This window comes from Rhinopithecus roxellana, chromosome 2 (assembly GCF_007565055.1).
Source record: "Rhinopithecus roxellana isolate Shanxi Qingling chromosome 2, ASM756505v1, whole genome shotgun sequence".
NCBI lineage: Eukaryota > Metazoa > Chordata > Mammalia > Primates > Cercopithecidae > Rhinopithecus > Rhinopithecus roxellana.
In genome coordinates this window covers 17,667,671-17,684,907 of record NC_044550.1, presented here as the reverse complement: position 1 = coordinate 17,684,907, position 17,237 = coordinate 17,667,671, and the positions used below count along the sequence as shown (strand labels likewise).

At 36.0% G+C, this 17,237-nt stretch overlaps 1 protein-coding gene across 6 annotated transcripts in view; it reads left to right on the top strand.

The window, feature by feature from the left end:
• PPA2 (inorganic pyrophosphatase 2) overlaps positions 1–17,237 on the top strand; it is a 110,661-nt gene that overhangs the window by 39,106 nt on the left and 54,318 nt on the right. For 3 of the 6 annotated variants that reach the window (XM_010371545.2, XM_010371544.2, XM_010371547.2), the window contains 2 exons: positions 1,111–1,197; positions 15,167–15,293. The exons of 1 other annotated variant lie outside the window; for it this stretch is intronic. In XM_010371545.2, the coding sequence (XP_010369847.2) occupies positions 1,111–1,197; positions 15,167–15,293 (214 nt within the window). The remainder of the gene's footprint in view (positions 1–1,110; positions 1,198–15,166; positions 15,294–17,237) is intronic. 2 more of the 6 variants (XM_010371546.2, XM_010371548.2) reach the window with 1 other exon arrangement.

The window sequence follows — 17,237 nt, the reverse complement described above, 5'->3', positions numbered from 1 at the left end:
TATATATTAGCTAGAAAGTGTTTGTCACCTATGGCCAGTATGTAAGATTAACAATTGTGGTTATTCTTACATTTTCTTGGTAGTATTAGTATTGGAGGCAGTGAAATGTTGTTGGACTTCATTTATTAATTTTTTTTTTTGATAAAGTAAGGCCAGGTTATTTCTGAATAAACTAGTACTAGAAGGAAAATATTGGAATTTCTCTAATGCTTAGCTGTAAATAAGTTTATTTGTAATTATTTATATAAAATTAAAGGAAATAAACTTAGATAACCTGAAATCTTAGATAATAATGATAATCTGAATCTTGGGATGACAGTCTCTGTATCCCTTTTAATTTGAATTTAAAGCAAATAATTTTAGGGAACTTCTACAGTTCCATTTAGAATCAGGCAATTGTGAGGCTTTTTGGGAGAGGTAGTGCCTAAAGGATCTTTAATCTTACTAGCAAATTTCTATCATGGTCTTCATTTATAAAAATTCCCATGTATTTATTTTGTAATGAATGGGGTATAATTTTGCCAGTAAACTAAAGAATTGATGTCTTTTCTTGTTTTCATCAAGGTCCTTGAGATTTGACAGGTAGAGGATTTTTTAATGGAATGAATGAGACAAAATAGATTTTTATTTTCTTTAGTAGTGTTTTGTCCTTCCGTTTATAAAGGGAAAACTGGGTTCCTTTTAATAATTTAGATCCCTGTGCTGTTACCACGTCAAAGGAAGCAGTGAATGACGGAAGCCACAGTTGAGGCAGTCAGTGGAAACACAGAAACAAGGGCACAAACAGTGGGAACATCCACTGAAACTCTGAAAGTGCATGTGAATTTATTCCCTGACTGAACTTGGAAGATGAGTATGTCTGGATATACCACCCACTCGCAGATGCAATTATACTGACAATTGAGAGACAGAGGGAGGAAATAGTATACATCTGTTTTAATTATTATGATCCTTAGGGACATACTGGCCTGTTGGCCTTGTGCCTATGTAATTTCTGATAATGTTTTCTTCGGATTATTGTTATCTATAAAACTTTGTGATTATGTGGAAAGATTAAAGTACATTATAGTATTAAGTTACATTTCTGCTTTTTTTTTTTTTAAATTTTAGACTTGGGAAGATCCCCGTGAAAAAGATAAGAGCACGAACTGCTTTGGAGATAATGATCCTATTGATGTTTGTGAAATAGGCTCAAAGGTTTGTTTTATATACTGTATTAATTCTAACATGAGTTTTGGTTTATTCATGCCATAAAATTTCGTTTTAGCCTCTAGTTTTTCAGCTCTTCAGAGTTCAAGCCTGTTGATTTCTGTGTTATCAGTCCCTCTTTTTATCTTCACTTTCTTGTCTTAAACCAGGGGTTGGTAAATTATAGCCCTGTAACAAGTCAAAGCCAGCCTAACACCTGTTTTTATAAGTAACAGAGGTATGCCCATTCATGTACATACTGTCTATGACTGCTTTTATACTACAACAGCAGAGTTGAGGTGTTGTAGCAGAGATTATATGGTCTACAAAGCCTTTTATTATTATTTTATTATTTTATATCTACCATCTGACCCTTTATGGAAAAATTTGCCAAGTCCTGTCTTCACCTTCCTTGCCTATTATTTAGATAGAAACTTCAATTCTCATGAAAGTCATCTGATACTTTTTCTTTTTCTGTGTGCCTGCTTCCAGGTTGCCACATCCTACTGAGTAAAAACAAAATCCACAATTTCAGAAATTGATGCTACCCATCAATCCTTCTATATGTCTTTGGTTAGTTCTTTCTTCTATTTTCTACTACATTTATTGTTACTATTTCTTGTTCTCTGCAGACATTCAACTCTTCCCCATTTTTTCTCACTCCTAGAATAACATCTTATCTTTAATCGTGTAGAGCTCAGAAACCAGCATGTAAAAAATCTCAATGTGGTTTAAATTTGTATTTATCTGATGATTAGTGATGTAGAGCATTTTTCATGTGTTTCTTGGCCACTTATATTTCTTTTTTTGAGAAATGTCAGTTCATGGCCTTTGCCCACTTTTTAATTTTTTTTTTTTCTTTTTGAGTTGTTTGTCTTAGTCCTTTGTTGGAGGCATAATTTGCGGATATTTTCTCCCATTCTGTAGGCTGTTTACTTTGTTGATTATTTCTTTTGCTATGCAGAAGCTTTTTAGTTTAAGTCCCATTTATCTGTTTTTGTTTTCATTGCATTTGCTTTTGGGGTCTTCATCATAAATTCTTTGCCTACGCAATATCCAGAGAGTTTTTCCTAGATTTTCTTTGGGAATTTTTATAGTTTCAGATCTTAACATTTAGATTTTTAATCCATCTTGAGTTAATTTTTATATGTGATGAGAGGTAGGGGTCCAGTTTCATTCTTCAGCTTATGGCTAGCCAGTTTTCCCAGTACCATTTATTGAATAGAGTCTCCTTTCCCCATTATTATTATTGTTTTTTTGTTATTTGTTGAAGATCAGTTGGTTATAGGTATGTGACTTCATTTATTTGTTCTCTGTTTTGTTCCATTGATCTATGTGCTTATTTTTGTACCAGTACCATGTTTTTTTTATACCAGTACTACAGGTATGTGGTATAATTTGTTGCTGGGTAATGTGATACCTCCAGATTTGTTCTTTTTGCTTAGGATTGCTTTGACTGTTCTGGCTTTTATTTGGTTCCATATAAACATTAGGATTGTTTTTTCCTAATGCTGTGAAGAAATGACATTGGTAATTTGCTAGGAATTACATTGAATCTCCAGATTGCTTTGAGCAATATTGGCATTTTAACAATACTGATTCTTCCAATCCATGAGCATGGGATGTTTTTCTCTCTGATTGTGTCATCTATGATTTCTTTCATCAGTGTTTTGTAGTTCTTGCAGAGATCTTTTACTCACTTGATTAAATGTATTCCTGGATAATGTGTGTGTGTGTATGTGTGTGTGTGTGGCTGTTGCAAATGAGATTTTTTTATTTGGTTCTCAGCTTGAATGTTAATTGGTGTATAGAAATACTATTAATTTTTATATGGAGATTTTGTATCCTTAAACGTTATTGAAGTTGTTTATCAAGTCTAGGAGTCTTTTGGAGAAGGCTTTAGGGTTTCCTATATACACTTATCATGCCATTAGTGAACAGAGATAATTTGACTTCCTCTTTTCCAATTTAGATACCTTCTACTTCCTTCTCTTGGCTGATTGATCTGACTAGGACTTCCAGTACTGTGTTGAACGGGAGTGGTGAGACTGAACATCTTTGTCTTATTCTGGTTCTTAGAGGAGATGCTTTCAACTTTTTCACATTTGGTATGATGTTGGTTATGGGTTTGTCATAGACGGCTCTTATTATTTTGAGGTATGTTCCTTCAGTGCCTAGTTTGTTGAAGGATTTTATCATGATGGAATGTTGGATTTTATCACATGCTTTTTCTATATCTATTGAGATGATCATATGGTTTTTATTCTTAGTTTTCTTTATGTGGTGAATCCCATTTATTGGTTTGTGTATGTTCAACCATCCTTGAATTCCTGGAATAAACCCTACTTGATCATGATGAATTGTGTTATCTTTTTAATGTGCTTTTAAAGGACACAAGAACAACAGTGGAGTGTTGAAGCCTCCCACTATTGTATTGCTCAGTTTTCTTAGGTTTAGTGGTAGTTGTTTTATGAATCTGGGTGCTCTGATGTTGCGTGCATGTATATTTAGGATAGACTTTGATGACTGTATGCCTTGGTGGTATTCATCTTGCATAGTATCTCTCAAGTGTTCTCTGAATTTCTTGTATCTGGGTGAAGAATATGGAACACTTCATGAATATGCGTATCATCCCTGCATCTTATAGCCAGAGCAGTTTATTCCTTTAGTTAATAAGACCTGAAATAATATTTACTGAATATGAAATAAATATATGATTACCATCTAAAGAATAGTTCTTTGTTAGTGGTATGCTCCTTTCTTTCATGCCTGGCTATGAGATGAGTGGTTGAATCAGCTGTAAGAAACATAGTGGTAGGAAGTCTCTTTTAACACCACATTGTTAATAGGCAGAGGGAAAGAAGCAGAGTCCTGGAAGTTGGTAACAGACTTAGAACCACAGATATAGAAAACTTTAATGTTGTAAGTCCCTTGGATTTTTGTATTGCACATTCAGTGTCTAAGAAAACTAAATGTTATACTTTGAGCATAGATTTGTTGAATTGATTTGGATTGAATTGAAGTGTGGTGGTTTTGTAAGACTTCTGCCATTTATTCTTAAGCATCTAGTTTTTGGTTTGATTGAGTTTTCCTTTCTAGTTTTTAACGGTGTTACAGCAAAACAGTGCTTTGTTTGAAATAAAACTGTGCCTTTCTGTTGCATGTGAAGTCAAAGGGTGTGTCTCATTCTGAGGCAACTTGGTAATCTGCTGGGCATGCTTCCTTGCTTGCTTTATAAGCCATACATGTCTTATCTGTTCTTATATTGTTTGAAATTTTAAAGTAAATTTTGTGAATAAAAATAGATAAAACAATTTAGAATGTGCTTTTTTTTTTTTTTTTTTTTTTTTTTTTTTTTTTTTTTTTTTTTTTTTTGAGACAGAAGTCTCACTCTGTCGCCCAGGCTAGAGTGCAGTGGCATGATCTCGGCTCACTGCAAGCTCCGCCTCCCGGGTTCATGCCATTCTCCCGCCTTAGCCTCCCAAGTAGCTGGGACTGTAGGCGCCTGCCACCATGCCCAGCCAATTTTTTGTATTGTTAGTAGAGAAGGGATTTCACCATAGTAGCCAGAGTGGTCTCGAACTCCTGACCTCGTGCTCCACCTGCCTCAACCTCCCAAAATGCTGGGATTACAGGCGTGAGCCACCACGCCCAGCCTAGAATGTGGTTTTTAAAAGCTATATGTGATTTCCAGGAATTCTGATACCCTGCTGCCAGAGTCATCTATAGGATTTCTCAACTTTGACACTATTGATATTACAGATGGATAATTATGAGAGAGGACTGTCCTCTGAAGCATCCCTTGCCATTTCCTAGGAGATGCTAGTAATACCTCCTCCCCAGTTGTGACAACCCAAAATGGATATTGCCAGATATCCCCTAGAGGGCAAAATTGGCTTTGGTTGAGACCCTCTGATCTAGTGTATCTAGTGTGTGAACCAGTATAGCTGACTTTAAACTGGCAATTATGTGATAACTTCAAATTTGAGCATTTTTGTTTTATAAAGGATCTTACATGTCTTTTGGTCCAATATACCATACCCTCCTGAAGCCTTCTGTTCTCCAGGCTTTTTATTCTAGTTGTTCTTTATCTGACAGAGTTTCTAGATTATTTTCCCCTCTGGTTACTTTTCACTAGATATCTCTGTTAATGCCCCTGTTAGAATGGAGCAGTCTGGGCTCAGTGGCTTATGCTGGTAATCCCAGCACTTTGGGAGGCAAGCTAAGAGGATCTCCTGAACCCAAGAGTTCAGAACCAGCCTGGGCCACATGGTAAGACTGAGTCTCAAAAAAATAATAATAAATAAATAGAATGGCATACTACCACAGCTAAACGCCCTTCTCTAAATATGATCCAGCCTGTATAAGTTAGCAATTACATATGCAGTTGTAAAATTTTTCTATGGACTACTTTAGTTTTGATGTATATTCAGAGCTGCAGATATCGTCCATATCTTTATAATCACTTGTCATATGTTCCTTTTGGACTTGAGAATCTATAATTTAAGCAGCCAGAGTCCAAACTTGAGGACATGTATCAGAAATACTTTGTGATTGCAGCTGGTAAGAAGCATGCCGGAGGGTAGGGACTGGGAAAGGAACAGACAGTATTTCAGACAATGGAGACCTCAACGGTAGAGGGAAATTCTTTGTTTATAATGTCTTTTCCTGTGGATAGTGTTGTCATTATATTTCCTCCACGGATGTAGCTTTAGCTATTAACCCCTGGAGGCATGCAAAAAGAGCAGCTGAGCTAATCACACAGTGGCTTCTGTGAGTTGGTGCCAGTATCCGTTCAGAGGAGCCCATATAAGTCTGCACATCTCCCATTTTCCATCTCCAGAGACATCTTTCTGTAGTTTTTCAAGTGGGAGTCTAATTTTGTAGTGGAAGCAGCTTAGTAGTTTACCTGTAATTTGCAGACTAAGAAAGATGAAACTTCTTTTTCTATTAAGAAATAGAAAAGCAGGTTAAGAAATCAGAGGTTTGGTGTTTTTTTAAGAATGCTATAAACAATGGTTACATGCCCTTTTATAGAATTAGATCACTGTAGGAAATAACATATAAAGTGTCCCTTAGAAAATCTACTTCCTTGTCTTTGATCCTTTAGGATATATATACTTCATGAGGCATATACTTTTCAAAAAAAATTTCTCGTAGTATTTTTGTTTACTGAGAATGGTAAGGGGAAAAATGAATGATTTCCTTTAGGAACCCAAACCTTAATACTGATGCTTATAGTAAAGTACTAGTCTGTAAACCATTATTTGAGGTGCTCTATATGAATTATCTCATTTTATTCTTAAAACTGCTACCTTGTGAAACAGGTATTTTTATTTTCAAATTTAATATAAAATTATATTCCAAAGAAGTTAAGTAATTTCCCCAAACTTACATTCCTAGTGAGTTGGCAGAATTGGGATTGAATTCCAGGTATCTTGTCCTGGAGCCTGTGTTCCTAGTCTCTATACCAGGGGTGTCCAATCTTTTGGCTTCCCTGGGCCACATTGGAAAAATAATTGTCTTGGGCCACACATAAAATATACTAACACTAACAATAATTGATGATCTAAAAAATAAATAAATAAAATCTCATAATATTTTATGAAAGTTTATGAATCTGTATTGGGCCACACTGAAAGCCATCCTGGTCTGCATGCTGCCCATAGGGCACGCAGGCTGGACAAGCTTGCCATATCCGCTTCTGCCTCTACTGCTAGTATTTGTGAGAATTGATCCACATATTTATATCCATCCTATTTATATTCTTTACAATTTGCAGGTTATAGCCATATGATTTCAACTTTTATTATTTAAAATGACAAAATTCTAATTTTTGAGATTTGCTTTATTAAGATACGTTTGATTAAATTCAAGTCTTGATTTAAATCAGCTGCATTGCAACAAGTTTTTCAGCAAAAAGTTTATGTTCTTTTGCTTTAATTTGATAAATGTATTTTTTGATTGACATTTTTAAGAAATTATCTGATCAATTTTGTAGTTAAACACAAAAAAGTATTTTGTTCATTATAGAATAAAGTTGAAGGTAGCTATTGGAAAGACGTGAACCATTCACTTAATGATAACAGTTTCGAGAGAGGACTTAAGGGATAGGAGCTGTTTTATTATGGTTCATTTTGACATGTATATAACAACCTCCACCATCATCAAAAATAATTTGTGATTAATTTTTAAATTGAGGTACAATTCACGTAACATTAACCATTTTAAAGTATACAGTAAAATTAGTGGCAGTTAATACATTCACAGTGTTGTACAACCATCACCTGTATCTGTCTAGTCCCAAACATTTCATGACCTCAAAAGGAAACCCCATCCCCATTAGCAGTCACTCCCCATTTCATTCTCTAACTGGCCCCTGGCAACCACTGATTTACTGTCTCTATGCTATAGGTTTACCTATTCTGGATATTTCATGTAAATGGTCTCACATAATATGTAACCTTTTGTGTCTGCCCCTTTCACTTAGTGTGCTTTTGAGATTCATACGTGTTGTAGCATGTATTGGTACTTCATTCCCTTTTATGGGTGAATAATAGTCCACTGATAGATAATATTACCTTTTACTTTTCCATTCATTAGTTGATGGGCATTTGGCTTGTTTCTACCATTTGGCTATTATGAATAGCGCCACTATGAACATTCATGTACGAGTTTTTGTTTGAATACTCTTACCCATTTTATTCACCTAGGAGTGGAATTGCTGGGTCATATGGTAATTCTGAATTTAACTCTTTGAGGAACCACCAAATTGTTTTCCCCAGCATGTTAACTCCCATGAACAATATTCAAGGATTCCAGTTTCTCCAGATCCTTAGCAATACTCATTATTTTCCCTTTTTGGTTTATAACAATCATCCTAGTGGTAGTGAAATGGTATTGTGATTTTTTTAAATTAAAACAAGCTTATGTCTGATTTCATCTTAAACAAATGTGAATAATTATTTTATCCAAGAAACTAGTGCATTAAAAAAAAAAATAGTTTTAGCCATAAATGTGAAGTAGATTTTTTCTAGCTTTATTGAGTTATAATGGACATATAATAAACTGTACCTATTTAAAGTGTACACAAATTGATGAGTTTTGATATAATTACATGCAAAATTATTATCAAAAATAAGAAAATGAACATATTTATCACCCCCAAATGTTTTCTTACACTTCTTTGTAATCTCTTCCTTTGACATTCCCAACCCTCTGTCGTCAGGCAAAGACTGATTCGCTTTCTCAGTACGGTTTGACAAGAGAAGCAGCTTTGGCTTAGTTTGGGGTGTGAATCCCAGGTCTTCCATTCACTAGTTCTGTGGTCTCAGGCAAAAATTATTTAACTGCTGTGAATCCCAGTATGTTTATTTCCAAGACGGGGATAATATCTACACTCTACACTAGTTTTTGTAAGTGAAGAATAAAATGGTACCCATAGAAGACATCCTCTAGTGCCCATCACACAGTATGTGTTTGCTAAATCATTTTCTTTTCTCCTTGTGTACTATTTGTTTTTGCTTTTAAATATTTCACTACCCTTATCTAGACTATCCACTGTCATGTCTGTAATCTAGATCCAAATTACCTCATGTCTATAGTGTTATAGTCTTCTGATTTGTTAGCCTCTATCTTGTCCTTTTATCATATTGGAGAACCTGCCTTGACTCTCTGTTCCTAGATCAGGGCAGTGGCATTAGAAATGAAGAAGGCACAGCTATGAGAAATGAGGCACATAGTGTTGATATTACATGTTTAAACTCACTATGTGTTCAGTCTTATATTCTGTTATGCCCTGAGGTATCTAAGTCACCCAAATTAAGACTGTAAATCCTTGAGAGAAATTCATTCTTTCTTTTAATACACAGTGCCTAATATAGAGCTGAATACTTAATAGAGGCTAAACATGTAAGAGTCTAATGTAATTGTGTATATTCCCCTGGAATTCAGATTTCAGTTCGTGTATACAGTCACGTTCATTGTGTTAGCTAATTACAGTTCCATACAGATTTATGTTAAGATTTTAGAATCAACTTCCAAATATTCTGACAGGATTTATTTGACTTTATGACTTAAAATTCTAGTTTTTTTCCCTCAAAATAAATAATTTCAGGACAGAGAAGTGACCTTTTTTCTACATACCTAGTTTTCTAAATGTAAAACTGCATTTTGAATTATGAAGAAATTTGTTCTGAAGCATGTGTTCAAATTCCAGGTTTACAGTGAAAATCTATAGCCAACCAAACCTTTAAAAATAAAAAGATATATAGAAAGAATGCACGCATATAAACTTGACATTGGCAGCTTGAGGGAGCCTCACTGAAATAACTTTCTTAAGCACATGGAACATCTGCTTAAGTCACGCTATTTCTGGATTTCTCTAAAAATATTTTTGAAGTATTTTGCGAAACCTGTTTTGTCACTATCATTTATTATTTTCTTAAGGCTTTACTCTGTTATGTTTTCTTTTCACTAGTAACTGATAAATGTGGTTTGTAAAAAAGGTACTATGAAGCAATTTAAAAGGATTCTCAGGTCTCTTTTCCCCTCAAGCAGGAGGAATCAAGTTTATATTATGTAATGGTTTTATTTTCTATTTAGTGTGAGCTTCTAGGCCTAGTGGATATCTTAAATTTCAAGACATGTAAATAACTTCAGTTTCAGCACAGATTGCAATAGGTTGAAACTATAAACGGGTCCACTTTCTTGGTGCCTAATTTTTTAAATATATGGATTGTTTTTACTTACATAATGTGATGAGATTTTGATTTGTTAATTAAAAAATTGCTCTTAGACCTTAAAATGACATTTTTCTTAACTTCTAAATTTTGGAATATTGACCATTATATGAAACTTTGTAGGTAGGCATAAGGGAATAAGTTATACACATACTGAAAATCTCAGGTTCATTGATGATAGCTGCCAGTGACAGGAGTAGTATTGCCACTGGAAGATGTGCCAGCTTAGTTAGTTACTGTCATCTACTCATTCCTTGTATTCTGCCTCTTGGTCATCTTTGATTCTCATTTATCTTTAAATTTTCTTGGTAATAAAATAATGCACTTCTAGCCACACTTGCCTAGGCTGTCTTATGTCCATAATTTCTGGGCTTGTTCAGTGGAATGAAATTAAAAGTTTTGCTTCAACTTCTGATCACTCTGGATAGAATAAGAAAAATGATCCCCTTTGTAGATTTAGATCTGGCAGCCAGAGAAATTTCCTCCAGAACAGAGAAAGCAAAATATGGAGGAGAAGATCAAGATGGCAGGCAACTACCTATTGTGTGAGAATTCTGCAAACACTAAGCAAGGATATTAATTTAAACCACAAGATAGCTATATCATGAATGAGCTTGAGCATCTTTTTATACCCTTAAAGCCTGTTTTCATTTCTTCTGTGAATTGCCTTTTCATGGTTTCTTCCATTTCAATTGAGTTTTTTCCGTTTATTTATTTTTTATTTTTTATTATACTTGAAGTTCCGGGTTACATGTGCAGAACATGCAGTTTTGTTACATAGGTATATATGTGCCATGGTGGTTTGCTGCACCCATCAACCCGTGACCTACATCAGGTATTTCACCTAATGCTATCCCTCCTCTAGCCCCCAATCCCCAACAGGCCTTGGTGTATGATGTTCCCCTCCATGTATCATGTGTTCTCATTGTTCAACTCCCACTTGTGAGTTAGAACATGAGTTCTGGTTAAAGTCTGTTTTATCAGAGACCAGGATTGCAACCCCTGCTTCTTTTTGCTTTCCATTTGCTTGGTAGATCTTCCTCCATCCCTCTATTTTGAGCCTATGTTTATCTTTGCATGTGAGATGGGTCTCCTGAATACAGCACACTGATGGGTCTTGACTCTTTATCCAGTTTGCCACTCTGTCTTTTCATTGGGGCAATTTAGCCCATTTACATTTAAGGTTAATATTGTTATGTGTGAATTTGATCCTGTCTTTATGATGCTAGCTGGTTATTTTGCCCATTAATTGATGCAGTTTCTTCCTGGCATCAGTGGTCTTTACAATTTGGCATGTTTTTGGAGTGGCTGGTACTGGTTGTTTATATCCATGTTTAGTGCTTTCTTCAGGAGCTCTTGTAAGGCTGGCCTAGTGGTGACAAAATCTCTTAGTATTTGCTTGTCTGTAAAGGATTTTATTTCTCCTTCACTTATGAAACTTAGTTTGGCTGGATATGAAATTATGGGTTAAAAATTCTTTTAAGAATGTTGAATATTGGCTCCCACTCTCTTCTAGCTTGTAGGGTTTCTGCCAAGAGATCCACTGTTAGTCTGATGGGCTTTCCTTTGTGTGTAACCTGACCTTTCTCTCTGGCTGCCCTTAACATTTTTTCCTTCATTTTAACCTTGGTGAATCTGACAATTATGTATGTTGGGGTTGCTCTTCTTGAGGATTATCTTTGTGGTGTTCTCTGTATTTCCTGAATTTGAATGTTGGCCTCCGTTGCTAGGTTGGGGAAGTTTTCCTGGATAATATCCTGAAGAGTGTTTTCTAATTTGGTACCATTCTCCCCGTCACTTTCAGGTACACCAATCAAACGTAGATTTGGTCTTTTCATGTAGTCCCGTATTTCTTGGAGGCTTTGTTCATTTCTTTTCACTCTTTTTTCCTCTAATCTTGTCTTCTCTCTTTATTTCATTATTTGATCTTCAATCACTGATATCCTTTATTCTGCTTGATCAAATTGGCTATTGACGCTTAATGTATGCTTCACGAAATTCTTGTACTGTGGTTTTCAGCTCCGTCAGGTCATTTAAGCTCTTCTCTACACTGGTTATTCTAGTTAGCCATTTGTCTAACTTTTTTTCAAGGTTTTTACCTTCCTTGCGAAGGGTTAGAACATGCTTCTTTAGCTCGGAGAAGTTTGTTATTATTGACCTTCTGAAGCCTACTTCTGTCAACTTGTCAAACTCATTCTCCATCCAGTTTTGTTCCATTGCTGGCAAGGAGCTGTGATCCTTTGGAGAAGAGGCGTTCTGGTTTTTGGAATTTTCAGCCTTTCTGCTCTGGTTTCTCCCCATCTTTGTGGTTTTATCTACCTTTGGTCTTTGATGTTGGTGACCTGCGGATGGGGTTTTGAAATGAATGACCTTTTTGCTGATGTTGGTGCTATTTCCTTTCTGTTTGTTAGTTTTCCTTCTAACAGACAGGCCCCTCAGCTGCAGGTCTGCTGGAGTTTGCTGGAGGTCCACTCCAGACCCTGTTTGCCTGGGTATCACCAGTAGAGGCTGCAGAACAGCAAATATTGCTGCCTTAAGCTTTGTCCCAGAGGGGCACCTTCCTATATGAGGTGACTGTCAGTCTCTACTGGGAGGTATCTTGCAGTTAGGCTACACAGGGGTCAGGGACCCACTTGAGGAGGCAGTCTGTCTGTTATCAGAGCTTGAACGCCATGCTGGGAGAACTACTGCTCTCTTCAGAGCTGTCAGGCAGGGACGTTTAAGTCTGGAGAAGCTGGCTGCTCCCTTTTGTTCAGATATGCTCTGTCCCCAGAGGTGGCATCTAGAGAGGGAGTAGGCCTTGCTGAGCTGCGGTGGGCTCCTCCCAGTTGGAGCTTCCCTGGGGCTTTGTTTACGCTGTGAGCATAGAACCGCCTATTCAAGCCTTAGTAATGGCGGACACCTCTCCCTGCACCAAGCTCCCCCCTCCCAGGTCCATCTCAGACTGCTGCGCTAGCAGCAAGCAAGGCTCCATGTGCGTGGGACCCACCAAGCCAGGCATGGGAGGGGATCTCCTGGTCTGTTGTTTGTGAAGACTGTGGGAAAAGCACAGTATTTGGGCAGGAGTGCACCATTCCTCCAGGTACAGTCACTCACGGCTTCCCTTGGCTGGGAAAGGGAAATCCCCTGACCCCTGGCGCTTCCCAGGTAGGGCGACATCCTGCTCTTCTTCGGCTTACCCTCCATGGGCTGCACCCGTTGTCCAACCAGTCCCAGTGAGATGAACCAGGTACCTCAGTTGGAAATGCAGAAATCACCTGTCTTCTGCATTGATCTTGCTGGGAACTTTAGACCAGAGCTGTTCTTATTCAGACCTCTTGGAAGCAACCTTCTATTTTGTTTTTAACCATTAAAATAAACTTTAAGTCATTATGTGTGTATATATATATATATATATATAACATATATTACAATAGAATGTACTCATTTTAAGTATATAGTGAGTTTTGACCTATGTATACACACACATAACCTCCTCCTTCAATTAAAATATGAAGCATTTGCATCATCCCAGAAAGGTCGCCCTTTCCCCTTTGCAAACTCTTTCTGATTACCAGCATTCTAGGTTGGTAGTGTTTTTAAGAATTTTAAAAATTTCATTTTTTTGTCTTCTGGCTTACATTGCCTCTAAAGAGAAATTGGCTGTCATTCTTATCAGCATACCCTTATGTAATCTTTTTTCCCCTCTATCTGCTTTTAAGATTTATTCTCTGTCATTGTCACTGGTTTTCAGCACTTTGATTATGATATGCTTCACTTTGGATTTTTTTTTTTTGTTTATTCTGATGGGCGTGTGTGTGTGTGTGTGTGTGTGTGCATGTGTGCTTTCTCAATCTGTGGGTTTATACTTTTCATCAAATTTGGAAAATTTTTGGATGTTATTTATTCAAGTATTTTTCTGCTTCCTCTTTCACATTCTGGAATTCCATTTATACATGAGATAGAGTGCTGGATGCTGTCCAAGAGGACACTGGGATTGTTAATTTTTTCTTATCCTTTTTGTTTCTCTGCTTCACTTTGGAAAGTTTCTGTTACAGTGTCTTCAGGTTCACTAATTTTCTCTTTGGCAATATCTATTTTGTTGTTAAGCTTGTTGAGAGAATTTTTCATTTCAGATCATGTATGTCTTAGCTTTTAAAGTTCCATTTGGTTCTTTTTATGTTTTCTATTTCTCCCTTCCATATTGTCATGTCATTTCTTTAAATCTTTGAGCATATTTACAGTAGTTGTTTTGAGGTTCCTATCTGTTAATTCCATCATCTAACATTTCTGGAAATGTTTCTGTTGAATGATTTTTAATCTTTTTCCCCATTTAGAGCTTACATTTTCTTGTGTATTGACAGAATTTTGGATGTTGTGTTATGTTGAGTGTCTGGATGTTGTTGTCTTCCTTTAAAGAATATTTGTTTTTACAGGTAGTTAATTGTGAGTCAGTTTGGTTGTATCCAGGCACTTTTAAAACTTTGTTAGCACAGGTCTAGAGTAACCTTTATTTGAGAGTCAGTTTAGTCCTACCATTAAGGCATGCCTGTTATAGGTTCACTAGTGAGTGCCCCTTGTGCTGAATGAGGTTTTCCTGGGTGGTTGGAATTCATTTTATAGGTCTCTGGCAGTTATTCTTCTCTTGACTTATAGAGTCTCATCCCATGCATGCACAGGTTAGTGTTTAATCCATGTCTCAAGGGAACCCCAATGTATATTGCTGTAGTTATTTCTTATCTCTAGTACCATGCCCTACAAATTCCAGCTGCCTCATCCTCTCCATTTTTTTTTTTAAACTCTGTTCTTTAACCTCAGTGAGATCCCTGTCCTCTTACAGGGTTCCTTTCTCTCTACCATAGTTTGGAACGTGTATTGAGCAGAAAGCCAGGGCAATCAGATGTCTCTTCTCGTTTGTTTACTTCTCTCTGGGGTCATGGTCCTGTACTGCCTGTTGTTTAATGTCTGAAATGAGTGATTTCATATATTCTGTCCAGTTTTTTAGGTGTTTGCAATGGGAGGGCAAGTTGTTTGTTTATTAGTAAAGTAATTCAATCATTGGTGAAAGTGGAAATTTTGAGAAAGTTAACTCTAAAGGGACATTCATTGCAAGGCAGACTTTGGCTATTTTCATATTATTTTTAATTATTGAGGCTTTATTACATTTCAATCTGTAGTTCTTTTCATCTTTTATATGGATTTTGTGATATGTGAGTAAACTCTCCAAAGCCTATAGTGAATTTCTGTTCTCTTTAAAGATTCTTTCTTGTGGAGAAGTTATTCATGTGAAGATTCTCGGAATTTTGGCTCTTATTGATGAAGGTGAAACAGATTGGAAATTAATTGCTATCAATGTGAATGATCCTGAAGCCTCAAAGTTTCATGGTAAGACTGTTACTTTCCAGAAAGTGAAAGCAAATTAGTGTGTCATTGGAATTCTTAGAACTTAAAAGAATTCACATAGGGGAGTTAAATGTACTTTTTTAAAAAGAGAGGAAAAGAGATAGATAGACACATTATATTTTAAATGAAGAAAGTACATTCTACTGGTTTCCCTCTATTCCCTTTTTCTTCCCTCTCCTGTCACCTCTCTTTCACTCTCCTCCTCTCCCTTTCACTCCTTCCTTCCCTCCTTTCTTCTTTCCTTCCATCATTTTGATGACCCACCTGCTATTGGGAATTGTTTTGAAAGCATCCTTTGACTAGGAATAAAAGCATACAATACTGGCATTTTTACCCTGAAATCTCTTTTGTTCATATGACTAACAAGAAGAAAACTAAGGAAGGAGTGTCATCGACAACAAAAGCTATTTCTGCAGCTAGTTTTTGTCTCTTCTTGTTCAAATGAAGGAAGAAGTAACTGCCCTCTAACGAAATTTCGATGTGCTAGAAATTTTAAGTTCTGGAAATAGCTTGGTATGATTTAATTTTGTTTGGAGTCAGACAGACTTCAGTTTAAGTTCTGGCTGTGCTGCTTCCTGGATGAGTGACTTTGGGTAGACCATTCCTGAATTTCAGTTGCTCATCTCTAAATGGAGATGATTATACCTACTTGTAAAGTTGCTGGCAATATAAGAAATGATTTATTTAAAGCATCTGGCTTTCACATACCAGTGTCGAATATATGGCAACTATTATTATTCTTTGACCAATTTTTCCTCCATTTTTCTTTCCTGTTTTATTCTTGCTCAGGATCCTTTTTCCTTGTAAACCTCAATTCTAAAACTGGAAATATTACCATTTCTAAGATGACCGAACCTCATTAACAATGTATTAATCTTAGTTTATGTACCTTTTCTTGCACTTGAAACAGCAGGAGAGATTTCCGTGTTGTCATTCTTGCATATAATTGAGAAAGGGAGAGGTCTGATAGGGTGAAGTGCATGTAACCTCAGGGTCAAAGGTAAAATGTGAAAACTACAATTAAAATATGAGCCTCAAGTCTATAAACCATATATATTCCTTATCTCATTATTTTACCCTGATTTTGTCTATTTTTATACTTTTCATATACATATATATGAGAATAGTAAATAAATTTTATTTAGTTAAAAACATTTTTTAGCACCTTAACTGCTCCTCAAAATGAGAATTGATAATCTAATAGTGCCACAGGCAGCCGAAACAAATCATCCACCTAATTCATTTGTGATCTGCCACACTAAAGTCATGAAACTGTACTAAGGGATGCCCCTTTAAGCAGAAAAAGCTGAGCACTTGAATGAAAATGAAAATATTATTTAGAGAGTAGTAGTTCAGTACTATTGGAGATGTGATTTAACATTTTAAATTGTCTAGCATATAACAAGCCCTGGTGCCTGTTATGATAGATATTATTGTTCTTAACTTAGAAGATGCTCAGAGAATGTAAGTGACTTGCCCACGTTTGCAAACATGTAAATAGTATACAGCTTGAACTCGTTTCTGATTCTAAAGTGTGAATTGCTCAGTACTGTATTGAGCAATATATAGCCCATCTATACTATTACACCAAGCAATTCATCCTTGATTCTAGTAATTTATATATTTGTAACTAGAGGTATTGAAACTAGATCACATAAGCCCAGCATGACTCCTTGAGTTTCCTAAGTGTTAGAATAAAAAGTTTTAACTCTATTCATTTTATTTCTGTTGTGTACTCAGAATGGAGATGACTTTGCACTTTGGACATCTTTCTAAATTCCTTTCACATTTGCTTTTATGAAGAGATATGCAGAAACACTAAAGCCAGTTGCTGATTTGGGTTGAGAAGAAATTATTGAACTTGAATAGTTAAAACAAGATGTTATTGTTTTAGAAAACCAGTACATTTATCATTATATTAAAAGT